This window comes from Protopterus annectens, chromosome 2.part1 (genome assembly GCF_019279795.1).
Source record: "Protopterus annectens isolate FY-2018-M chromosome 2.part1, PAN1.0, whole genome shotgun sequence".
Taxonomy (NCBI): Eukaryota; Metazoa; Chordata; order Ceratodontiformes; family Protopteridae; genus Protopterus; species Protopterus annectens.
In genome coordinates, this window is record NC_056729.1 from 1,240,400,029 (window position 1) to 1,240,413,346 (window position 13,318).

General features: G+C 37.3%; 1 protein-coding gene across 1 annotated transcript in view; it reads left to right on the plus strand.

Annotated features, from left to right (window-relative positions):
* The first annotated feature begins 5,448 nt into the window (after positions 1 to 5,448).
* LOC122794961 (HSPB1-associated protein 1-like) overlaps positions 5,449 to 13,318 on the plus strand; it is a 477,584-nt gene continuing 469,714 nt past the window's right edge. The window contains exon 1 of the mRNA XM_044063556.1: positions 5,449 to 5,537. Within this exon, the coding sequence (XP_043919491.1) occupies positions 5,449 to 5,537 (89 nt within the window). The remainder of the gene's footprint in view (positions 5,538 to 13,318) is intronic.

The window sequence follows — 13,318 nt, forward strand, 5'->3', positions numbered from 1 at the left end:
GACGAATAAGAAATTAAACCGTGATATACAATATAAGGAAGATAGGGCATATAAGTGGAATATGGAAAATAGAAGCAGTTTAGAATATAAGCATGATGATTATGCATGCAAGCATACTGAAGATCAAATGAATTTTCAAGGGGGACGTAACTTCACCCCAATAACAAGACAGAACTATCAGGGATATCTTTTCAGGCCATAGTGCCCGATAATGATATTGATATACAGATTAATAGAGCAATAAGTTTTAATAAAGGAATTGAACTATGCCCAGACATGAATGTTTCGAGTAATGAAATTGAAAAAGTCATCCATCAAGTAAAAGATCTCACGGTTTATAATTATACTAATTTTAGTGTTAAGGAAGAATTAGGAACCCTTTTTATGAAAGGAATGAAATATATACCTGCGTCCAAATTCAATTTAGTTGACACAATTATTGATGTCAAAATGTTTTGTCGTAGAATGAATCTTGCAATTTTATTTAATAATAAGAAAGATGTTTATCCGAACTTATGTGATAGAACGAAGAAAAAAAGTACATTCATCCCACCTCCCAATAAGAAGGTTGAATATTTTGAAAATTTAATTATTTCTGATATTTACAAATATGGACAGGATATACAGAAGCAGCAGTTCATCGATAACTTATAAGTTAAAGAAAGAAATTGTTTAGATGAACTTGTGAATAATAATAGTTTAAGAATTATGAAACCTGATTAAATGGGGGGAATTGTTATTTATAATACTACAGATTATGTCAATTAAATTCAAAATATATTGATGAATAGTGGTAATTATGAAATTATTTCTAAAAATGAGATAAATGTCAATTATATGAAAATTGACTTGGCTTTGGATGAATATCTAATTGATCAGAGAATTACTAAAGAAATATATGAATTTATTTATGTTGAATTTCCGACACTAGCAACCATTATAGGCATCCCAAAGGTCCATAAAGATATATTAAAACCACCGTTTCGTCCAATTATTTCAGGGCGCAAATCAAAAACCTTTAATATCGGTGTTTTGATAGATGGGTAAAGCCAATTTATAGAAATATTCCCCATCTTCTAAAAGATTCTTGGGTGTTTCTCTCCCAACTTACATCAGAAAAATGGAAGGAAAAATTAACATACATCACTATTGATGTTGTGGATTTATTCTCATGTATTCCAAAGGACCAGGGACTAGAATATTTTTGTAATAGTCTTAGACATTTTTCAAATTTGAGTTGGGATAGAATTAATCTAATCATGGATATGATGGAAATTGTTTTAAATAATAATTTCATATATTATGAGGAGGAATTTTTCAAACAAACTAAGGGTGTAGCAATGGGGGCCTCTTGTGCCCCCATTTTTGCTAATATGGTGATGTTAGAGTGGGAAAATAACTATTTGTTCAAAAGTAAATATTATCAATTCATTTCGTATTATACGAGGTTCCTAGATGATATGTTTGTTTTATGGAATGGGCCACATGAAATGATAGAAGAATTCATAAATTATTTAAATACTACTAGTAATTTTTTAAAATTTACATATAATGTGAGTCAGGAAGGAATTTCATACTTAGATACCTATATCAAGCATACAGACCATGGTTTTTAATCAGAAATATTTAGGAAAAAAACGTTCTCAAATGGGTACATGGAATATAGTAGTCAACATCCAAAATATATGCTGAAAAATATTTTTAAAGGTCAATGTATAAGAGCTGCTAGGATGTGTTCAGGTTTTGAAATTATGAAAAATGAAATTGATTTCATTATTTCTATGTTTTTAAATAGAGGTTATCCAAAAGGCTTATTGGAAGATGTATCTGCTTATGTTATTAGGGAATGGGGCAAAAAATATGTCCCTATACTGGGAATAGGACAAGATCTAAATATTAATAAAAATAATGAAAATGTCCCTTGTAACAGGATTTGTACATTGACATATTCTCCATATATAAATGAAATCAAGGAAATGATTTGTAAATATTGAAAAAATTTAGTTTTAGATGAAGAAATCAAACAAATTCTGGGTGAGATACCCAGGTTTGTTTTTAAGATGGGTTTGAATATTAAGAAATTATTACAAAAAAGGACAAAAGGATAGCGGAAAAAACAAGAGTACGAAGGCCACTAAAAAATGTGGTTCATGTAAACAATGTTTTTGTATAAATGAGAGTGAAGGAATTAGATTAGGAAATGTAAATAGGACTTATATAAAATTTAAAAGAGGTAATTGTAATACAAAGAATATAATTTATTTAGCAGTTTGTTCCATGTGTCCTGCATACTATATTGGCAAAACTGAAAGACAACTTAGAAAAAGAATCTATGACCGTTTGTATAGAATAAGGACACATGATAATAAGAATGCCTTATACAAACATATCGAGAAAAAAGGTGGTAATCATAGTTTCAGTTTTGCCATTATAGACCAGGTTTCACCTTCCAATAGGGGAGGTAATTTTAAAGCACTTTTAAGTAAAAAAGAAAGTACCTGGCAAGTGCTAACAGACACAACCAATGCACCGGGTATTAATGATTTTATTTCCATAAAGCCTTTCCTTTTTACACTTTGATTTTCATAATTAATGAATTATATTTATAATCAATGAATTAGTTTTATAATAGTATCATATTTATTAGATAGAAATAGTAAGGCCCATTTATGGAACATTCAGCTACTTATTTAATTATTAATTCCTTCATTCATATGTATTTATATATATAAATCAATTTTATAAGTAATAATTTTCAACAAAAATAATTTTAATAATATTTTATTATATATTATTATATTGATAATTTAGTTATGTATTAAAGTGTAATGCTCATAATAGTTTGAAAGTATGTATATATCAATGTATCAAATACATTTTAGTATGTGAGCACTGTCACTTTAAAAGTTTGTATGAGTATTGGCGCCAAAAAGTTTTTAAAAGAACTGTTTTGCTATGTTTTCAGTAGTTCTGAAGAAGTCTGCATTTTTGCGGATGAAAGCGCTTAACTGTTACAAGTGTTTTTAAGGTATACTGTTGTGCTTCTCGTGGGTGATTAAATTTCGTTGTGGATCAATTAACTTTTGTGCCTTATTCGAGTTAGTGCCAGCAAGCATATCTGTTTCAGCAGTGACGGAGAGTGTCCGTTTGATACGAAATTTGGTGGTACTAACATTATATAGTTTAAAATCACCCGATTTATTACTGACAACGTCCACGTGGTGATTTTAATGTATAGTCAGTATCAACCACATTATAATCATCAAACAAAGGTACATCAGTAGTGTCAACCTCCAAAAGGACAAGATTGTCTTCAATGTTCTTATCACGGGGAAGGAACGTCAAAGAAAGCTCTTAATAGTGGCTTTTGTCGTTTTGTTTGTTGTTCCTCCACTTCGTGTTTCTTTGTGGCTGTTGGAAGTTCCTTGTTTTTGGTCTTGCCCCCATATAGGGGCGCTGCTGAAAATTTGTGTGTTGGTTTAAGGAATTTTGGTTATGTTGACCACTTCTTAACCTCTCGCTCCATGGTGTAACACTTGTTTCACCCACATTTAAGTTCTTATCAAAAAAATTAGGATCATTGTTACCTGGGCTGTGCTGTAACAAACCAGTGCTAGTGGAACCACACTCTTGAGTTGAGGGACTGTGTTGGCCACCGCTGGTTGCAGCACTAAGGTTAGAAGAAAAAATGCCCTTTTTCCATGACTGACCCAATGGGGGGTTAGGGTAAGCTAACCCTTGCTTATAAGCATCACAGTCTCTAAAAAGTTTCTTTATTTTTTGGGACTGTAATTTTAATATATGTTCATCAATGCTGACAAAAGTGCGCTCATATTCAAATTTGTATCTGTTGAACTCAAAGTCATTGGTAATCATTTTATCTAAGTCAGTGATATACAAAGAAAGTTCCTGTATCCACAAAGTATAATGTTTGACTATTAAATCAATTAATTCCAATCCTTGGCGGTTGAACAAGTTAACAAAATCAGTGTGAAACACTGAACCGGCCTCTAGGCCAGTTGGATACGTTGCATGTCTTAAACCTTTTGGGACTATCTTCAAAGAAAGACATTCAGTGAAATAAGCAATGTCAAGTTGCAACTTCTTTAATTTAAATAAACATGCATCGAAAGTCTTTAGTTTGGAACTAATACTGTTTGACCCACCATTTAAAGCGTTATTATCATTAAGCACAGTGCTATTGTTACTAGCACCAGTACTAGATGCTTTAGAAAAGTTGAAACAATTTTTAAGCCAAACTGGTAGACTTGTGTTAGAGGTATTACCTTCATTCCCAGTGTTGGAAAAAGGGTGCGAGGACTTATCAGTATTTACCCCATCATGTAAGGAACGGACAGTCTTTCCAAAGGTAGAGTTTTCCATACTAACAAATTGGCGGTCTCCTCCAACAACAGGCAATTGTTGCTCCCGAACTAGTCCTTCATTAGACTCAGTAATGGGAGTATTATAGTTAATTAAACCCCGCATTGGTAATTCGTTCTGGCGTGTACTCTTACCAGACTGCGCCAATCCAATAGCATCCACTGTAACAGTTTGCTCCGGTTCAATAAGATCCACACCAACAGTATTAGGAACAGGAGGCTGAAAACCGTCTATAGGTGTATTACCATCCCTACGAGACCCATGAATTGGTGTTTCGTTGTGTTCAATACACCTAGCGGTATTATGCTGCACCTTTGGTTGGTTTACCGCTAACATATATATTTCGCGAAAGTCACGGTGTTCAGCATCAGTTTTATCCAGTCTAAGAAATAAGCTCTCCAGCTTACGATTAATTAAATCCAAGCAACTGCCCACGACCGGATCATTTGAAGTATCCAATAAGTCCCAGGCAGGAAGACTCTGTTTAAAGACAGCAGGTGTTTCTTGTGGTTTAAAGGAGTCCATGTCGCTGCTTGCGCCCGTTGCCATAACAAAACAGAAACTAAGAACAGGCGATAAAACTAATAAAAAATAAAAACGAGTGCAGAAGCAACCAGAACAATTTATTTGACAAATATATTAAAGCGCTTTTTCGTCAGCATTAATAATTGACTTCCTCAGAAATGACAGTGAATAAACCACAACAACGCATTTAAAAGTTTCAAATTAGGTACCAATTATTACGTAAGATGCTGAACAACCTTCCCAATGAATTTAAAGAAGCAAACTCAATTCATTAACATATCGATAAAAATATGTAGTACCTATCAATAACCCATAAAAAAACACTTGTTAAACAGTTAAATTCTAAAAAGCATCAACATTATTAAAATATTAGTCAAACATGAATATGTAACATATAACACCCATAAAATTATTTGTAAGTGTGTATTTATAACAAGTAGCCAGTGGGTGACAAATAAGTGAGTCAGCAGCATAAGGTCAAAATAGACTCCACTAGAAACATTATAGTAATCAAAAAAAGTCAATAAAAGAAAGAAGAACATGTTACCAGAGCTAAAGGCTAAAATTCATCTCTTAAGACTGTTCAATTTTAACAGACTTGAAATTGAACACAAGTCATTAATTCCTGGGTAACAGTACGCGTTTAACCTGACTTGCCAAATTAACTCAGCTTCTTCCAACTTGAGAGGTCTAGGCCCCCCCCCTACTATCACAACTGACCTGATCAATGACTAAAAATTTAAATGTATGATTATTGAAAACCGAAACGTGTTTAGCTAGAGCATTATCAAGTTTGGACTTTTTCATAGCATATAAATGCTCATATATCCTATCCCTAAGTCTCTTTTCGGTCTTAGCAATATAGAAGACCAGACATAATGTACATCTAGCTAAATAAATAACAAAGGTAGAATTACAGGTAAATTTTAATTTTAATTTGTAAGAAGTACCATTTAACTCAAAACAAGTTGCTTCTTCCACATATCTACAATAATTACAATTTTGGCACTTCAACATACCTGCATTACGGACTACTGAGGGTTTACTACCCTCAAGGACAGATTTTATACTCTTTCCTTTCTTAAAGGCGACTTTAAGTCTATCGCCTAATTTTCCAAAAATAGTAGGGTACATTTTAAACAATTCCCAATTCTTGTTAATTATGTCAATACAAATATTACTTCCCGTACTAAATGTTGTAATAATGTTGTAATTGAGCTTTTCTTCCACTGGAAAAAATAGATCTATATTTTGATATTTTCCAGGTGTTTTTCAATCATGATTTCTGTATCGGTGAGGAAATACATTAGGATTTTGTCATCTATGATACTCATGATATCTGTTGCAAGACTCCACTTGAGAAAAATACAGTGGTGTCTAAAATCTCTCTGGTCACAGAATCAGCACCCACTGTCTTTTCAAATTCCAGTTCTTGGGTTTGTGAAAAGGAAAATCAGATAGTGGAGACATCAGTTTTCTCAAAATATAGGTTTCCCATTCTCCCCTCCTGCTCCAAAGCTGTCAGTCATAACAGATGCCTCAGACTTTGCTTGGGAAGCTGTGTCTATAGAGATAAAAGTACAGAGTCATTGGGACAAAAAAAAAGACAGACCAAAACACACAAACATAAAAGAAATGTTAGTTTTAAAGCTCTCATCTCTCAGAATCATTAGTGGTCCTGGGGACCCCTTCATGTGTTTACAAACACCACAGTGATGTGGTACATAAACAGTAACCAGGTCTTCCCCCTGTGCAGACTATCCATGTTAGCATGGGATATAGCTTTACTGCACAATCTCATTCTACAGGCATCTTACATTCAAACAGAGATAATTTGTGTGTCAGGCAAGCTGAGTAGGACCAGGGCAGGCTCTCTTAAATGGAAACCAAATCAGGGAGTCTTCCAAGATTTGATCCATTTATGGGGAGTTCCTCAGACTGTTTTGCCTCCTGTTTGAACAATTAACTGACAAAATTCAGTTCTAGGACTCCATGCAAGAGTGCCTGAAAGGCAGACGTCTTTTCTTTTCCATGGACAGGAATGTTTCTGTATGCTTTTCCGCTGATATCCTGGGTACTTCAGAAGATTTAGAAGAAGTCCTGAAAGATCATTGTGTTGCCTCTCTTGTGGCCCAAGCAACAGTGGTTCTTCCTTATTTTGGAATTGGCCAAGGGCAGTTACCACATGCTTTCTAACAGAGTGGATTTACTCACACAAGATCACAGGTGTTTCATACATCCTGACTCCAAACAACTGCAGTTGACTGCCTGCACAATAAGGTCTTAATACCTTTTAGGCAGCTGTTTTTTGAGGTTGTGCAGCAGGTATTAATAGAGGCACTAAAGTCTGCTACTAGAAAATGACATATAAGCAAATGGAAAGAGTTTTGTAGTTGGCACCAACAAAAGAACCAGCAGTCATTCAGGACTAGTATTTGAGCACCTAATATTTTACCCCTTGGGCAGACCTCACCCTGGTATATCAGTGCCCTCAATTTGTCGGAATTGCATCTCCAGATATGAATGAGGCCAAGAGCCCTAATTTCAGACTCAAATTCTGACAAAAACCTTGTACAAGGAAAATATGCAGGGAGAAACGGAAACATTTTTTTTCACTGACAGCCAGAGAAGGAATAGAACCACAATTGGTGCTCCAGAGCAAGTGTTGAAATTTTTGTCCAAGATCTCCAAGTGGGGCCTTAGTTACTCCTCCATTAATGTACAGTTCTCTGACTTTCACCAAAGCCAGCATGTACCCTTCTTAGCCATTGCTAGGGTCAGCAAGGCATTCTTAGTAATTTTTATTGAAGTCCACCAGAAGGAAATTCTGTACCACCTTGGGACAAATAAATACTGACACAACTCCTTTAAAACCAACAGCCACAGTATACCTAAGGTACTTGTCATGGAGGAAAATCTGTCTTGTAATCCAGAACTGTACCACAGCTGCAAACCCTGTTGATAAAGCTCCCTTTCCTAACCTTTCACAAGAATGGATAATAAATTTGACAAACCTATTTTTTACGCCCAGAATAGTGATAGAAACCAGTCTGAATCACTCCACCATCTTGCTAATTTTTTTTTTGATAACTACCAAAGAAGGGGAGCACTTGTTCCACTGCATGGATGTTCACAGAATTACATGCTATATCAGTAGAACAAAAGACTTTAAAACATGGTTCATCTGTTTTTTTTTCCCTTTACGCCAGAAAAGGCCTTTTGGTATCCAAAGTCACCCGTTCTATGTAAATATCCAATCACATAGGTTCATAGGTAGGTACTAGGCTAGGGCCTGTACAAGCCCAGCCAAAAAAGGGCCTGTACAAGCCCAGCCAAAAAGGTACCCAGGCTTTTGCCACCCAAGAAAATGATTTTCCTGTGCCAGTGTCGAGCAGAGCCACAGAAGTGATCCCCGGGGTGAATTTCCTATTTCCCATCCAGTCATCAAGATTTTTTTGAAGAGTACTAATAAGGAGCTTTGTTTTATATAGATAGGTAGTTCATTCCAGAGTATGGGAAGTCTCTGGGACAGGAATCTATCCCTCTGGCATGTTCTGTTTATTGTGGTGACAAGGTTTAGGTCTCTAGAGCGTGTAGCTCGGAGGGATTGGGACGTCTTTAAGTGGAGCATGTCCAACAGCTCTGGGTTTGACATAGCTTTGTATGTTAGGCAGATATCACCTCTGAGTAGGTGATATGTGACAGAGTAAAGCTGGAGTTTTTTGAGACGGTCTGCGTAGGGCATCTGTTTGAGGCCAGTAATCCTCTTTGTGAGGTATTTCGGTGGCCTTTCCAGTTGTAGATGTCTTGTGAGGTACATACCAAAAGGGGTGTTGTACTCTATAATGGGTCTAATGAGTGATGAGTAGAAGGGAACAATGACCTCTTTTTTTCTGGATGAGAAACCTTTTGTGATGAGGTGTGCCATGTAGAAGGATTTCCTGACTACTGTGGTGATGTGATTATCAAAGGAGAGAATGTTGTCCACCTGTGTCCCAAGGTCTCTTATCACACTTTTGGTGTTAAGTATACTACCGCCTATGTTGTAGTTCATGAGCACAGAGCTTTTACCAAAGGGGATAACAATGCACTTTTTGGCATTGAGCTTGAGACCATGGCTTTGACACCAGGCATCTGTCTCAGTGAGGCCCTTTTGTAGGATGTCCGCATTGTTAGGAGTTTCGATTGTGGCTCCTAGTTTGCAGTCATCTGCGAACTTCGTTAACCAAAATACCTTCTGTGTTAGCCTGTACTTCAGAGAAGTAGATACCAAACAGGAGAGGACCCAGGACTGAACCCTGTGGTACTCCACTTGTCACTAGTCTGAAGTCGGATTTGGAGTCTGCTACTTTCACAGTGTGGATTCTGTCAGTGAGCCAGTTGGCAACCCATCTTGTGACATAGGGATTTATCCCTAGTTTAGTGAGTTTATCTATAATTCCAGAGTGTGGGATGGTGTCGAAAGCCTTGGCAAGATCTAGATAGGCTGTGTGAACCACCTTACCCTCATCTACGGCTTTGTTGACTGCTTCAAAGAAGTCTATCAGGTTTAGGAGACATGATCTGCCTTTTACAAACCCGAACTGGATGGGGTCCAGAGTTTGGAGATTACCAATGTCTTTGTTTATAAGTTCCATGATGATACGTTCCATGGCCTTGCAGACCAGGCTCATCAGGGTAATGGGGCGGTAGTTTTCGGGGTCTGTGGTGGCTCCCCCCCCTTGTGGAGTGGGATAACTGTCGCTGTGCGCCATTCAGCGGGCACAATGCCTGAGGTGAGTCTACGATTGAACATGGTACGTAGGTGGGGTGCCAGTTCATTCTGTAGTTCATGTAGTATGCAGCCTGGGATGTTGCCTGGTCCCATGGATGTTGTGTTCTTGGCTTTGGAGAGTGTGGTTTTTACCTGTGCAGCCGTGATTACATGAAGTTTGTATTCTTCTGGTATAGAGATGGGCTCTTTAGGGGGTGAGAGGGGGGTAAAGTTAGCACTGAACCTGTCTGCCAGGATGGTGGCAGTGTTGTCATTTGGTTCTGTATATTTAGTGCCATTGTGGTGCAACTCAGAGCAGGATCTGAGTGTTGCCATTGAGATACTTGACATAGCTATAGAATGCTTTGTGGTTGTCTCTAGAATCAGTGGCAATTTTGTTTTCGTAACTAGCTTTGGAGGATTTTATCAGGGATCGCAGCTTCTTACTGAGGCTGACCAGGGAGCTCCTCCACTCGTGGGATTTTACTCTCTTTTGCAACAGTTTCTTCTTTCTGTTGTACAGTTTGTTTGTGGCAGGGGACCACCAGATTGGCTTCCTTTTTATATAATATTGTTTTATAAAATATTGTTATATCAATGGAGGTTGCAGCCTACAAGTATTCCCTGAGACCCACTCAGCAAGAACAGTAGTCATGTCAGTCATATCTGAGAACCACTCAGCAGATAATTGCATAGTAGCAACGTGGTCTAGCATGCATACCTTCACCAAATGCTGTAAGCTGTTGCTTCAAGGGCACGATCCTTTTTCTGGGACTGATGCTGTTATAAGGGTGTTTGCCTGGCTAGGTCACACCCAGGTATGTAGCTGGGAACTGCATCCTATCTTATACCAAAGATAGACCACTTCTCACTCGGTATGAACATTATGTACTTAATCTAATGATAGACTTGTAATAAGTGTGTTCATCTTTGGTAACATAACCCAAACTTCCCTCTAATGTCGTACAACAACCAGCAGCAGATGACTTGCTAATGCTTGTCAGTCATCTTCTCTTTCTTTTCCAGACATTACCTGCATGCTGTATCCTTAAGATACCCAAAGTGTGCATGTCAGAAATACTTTATTTTATGTATTTATTTATCCATCCATCCTTTGTTGACTGCGTTAGTTCCACTAAGCCATTGTCCTCTTCTCGGGAGAGTCCCATGGTGGTATTCTTACTGAATAGAAGAACTTTTACCAGGGTACTGGGGATATTCTTCTTTACAGCTCCTTTTTGTTTTATCTACAGACAAACCATGCTGATTTGGAACTCCAGTCTCATTCACTCGCTTTATTAGTCAGAAGTCTCCAGTTTAACCTTCTATCATCATATAGTGGATGGGAAACCACAAATTTGTCCCAGGGGTTCCACCTTTGTTCCTCATTGACAGGGGTGACAGGTGCTGACTAAGGTTCTTTTTTGAGGATAAACTCTTGGCTAGACTTGTAAGGGCCCTAGTGTCATTAGCTTAGGAACCTCCTATGATCCTGCTCACATGGTTGAGCTCCCCGTTCGCTCTTACGTACAACTCTCCCCAACAACTGGCTTTTGATGTTCCAGAATATATTCAGTTTGCATACAACAGCATGTTCTGTGCCGTTTACTTCTGTAACGATAAAGTAAGCTTGATGTCAGAGGCACTCAGTTTTTACTTTATAGCCTGTAGTGAACAGAAATAAGGGTGTAGCTTTGTGGTTGTGTAGGGACTGCCAGACTATAATGGACATATGACAGAGGGGCTAGAGAGCAAAATTTTTTAAATAATGGTAACATAAGAAAAGGGTGAATAGCACATAAGGCAGTGTACCACAAATTTTGTATGAAGGAAGAGTTTACTTTGAAAGTATTTGCTTAGCATGTCCGTTCCAATGAACCAGTCCTACTTTGTTGTCGAGCAAAACATTTCCTGTGGAAAAGAGAAGAGAAAATAATTCAAAAGTGAACTAATTTTAAGTTAGTGATGTGCTTTTAAACATTTTTTCATGTTTTTTAGGTATACTATTAAAAGTATCTGTAGCTGTTCTTTATCACATGATGAATTTTATAGCACCTGTTGCTACCAATGTAAATAGACATTTGCAAACAGTACCAACTGACAGTCAGTCCAATAAACTACAACAGTAAGGCACAACAGCTTACTTTCCTGCAGTCAGCTGAACCACCTATTAAATTAACAATTTAGGTATGCAATTCCTGATGATATATACTTTAATAGATTTTGAGCTATCTTACCCAGAAGACCAATGAAAACTGGGATTTCCTAGATGGATATTCCTAGTCAGTAAATATAAATAAGTAGAAACAACAACAACGTCAATAAAGACATACATTTGAAGCGTTTCTCCCTGGGCCTCCACTGAAAATAGGCTCTGACCTAGTCAGACTTTCCCGGTCAACAAATGTTAAATAAATAAACAAACAACTTGTACCAGACTATGCAGAGTAAAGACTTGAACATCTTTAACTTACAATGAATAACCTCATGTTTAGGGGTGCCAAATGACATGCAGCGTTAAGTAAAATAAAGGTGCACACATGCACTTAGTGTATAAACTTTTTTTTTTTATTCTTCGTGTTTGTCAAGTCTCTCATGGCTGCTGTACAGGAACCATTCGTTTCTCTCCAGGACAGAAGCCTAGGTCCAGGCAATTCATTACCCTACTGGGGCAGTAGCAGACCCTTTTGAGATGAGGGCGCTTCAGCCCATTCATTTCACTAAAGGCAAGCACTGGATACTCACAGTGATGCCATCACACACTGTGGAGTGAAATATTTTTTATGTATCTGATTCCCTCCCCTGGTGGCTTTGATGTCTGCAGTCACTACTCAAGTGGACATGTGAATTCCACACGTGTTTAATCCCATAGCTTATGGAGTGCACTGCTATGTGACACAGTGATCACTGTGTCTCATACATATGTATACCACCCATCTCTCACTCCTTAAGTGTCTGGAGTCCAGTGGACTGGACCACCTCCATCCACCCAGGAAGGGCAAGCCAGCAATGCCCTCCAAACGTGCCCCACCTTGATCCAATATCCAAGATGCTAGTTAATCTGGGTTCATCTAGATTCAACCCAGCACCCCTCTACAGCAAGGAGATGGGCTTATAATATTTAAACTCTGAATACTGGCACATCAAATATCCAAATCTTCATAAAATCTTCTGTCATTATTTTGACAATTCCTTTGTATGTGTTCTCATATTTAGCAACTTATTCCAAGAATGTTCAGCGTAAGATTCATTACTCAAGCAAAATGCAAATTTATGCCCACCACCACACACTCTCAAAATTTAATGTTATTTAAGAAGAGCTAAATATGACTGACTAAAAGGTTTGATGCACTTAAAAGAAGCAAGCTTTTTACCTTAGCAACAATGTGATGATGTCTATGGTTCTGCAGCTGCATGCAGTCCTCTGATGGCTTTTATAGAGCAGTGGCAATTTAAAAAAAATATTTAATACTATTTATTTGTCTTTGTTGACCAGGAAAAGTCCAACTAGGTAAAACCCATTTTCAGCAGAGGCCCAGGAAGGAAAGCTCAAGATTTAAGTTACACATGATGTACGTTAACTGCAGGGTAAAAACATCTATACATGAGCTTATTTAAATGATTTTAAATATTTCTTGCATGAACATAATATTTTAA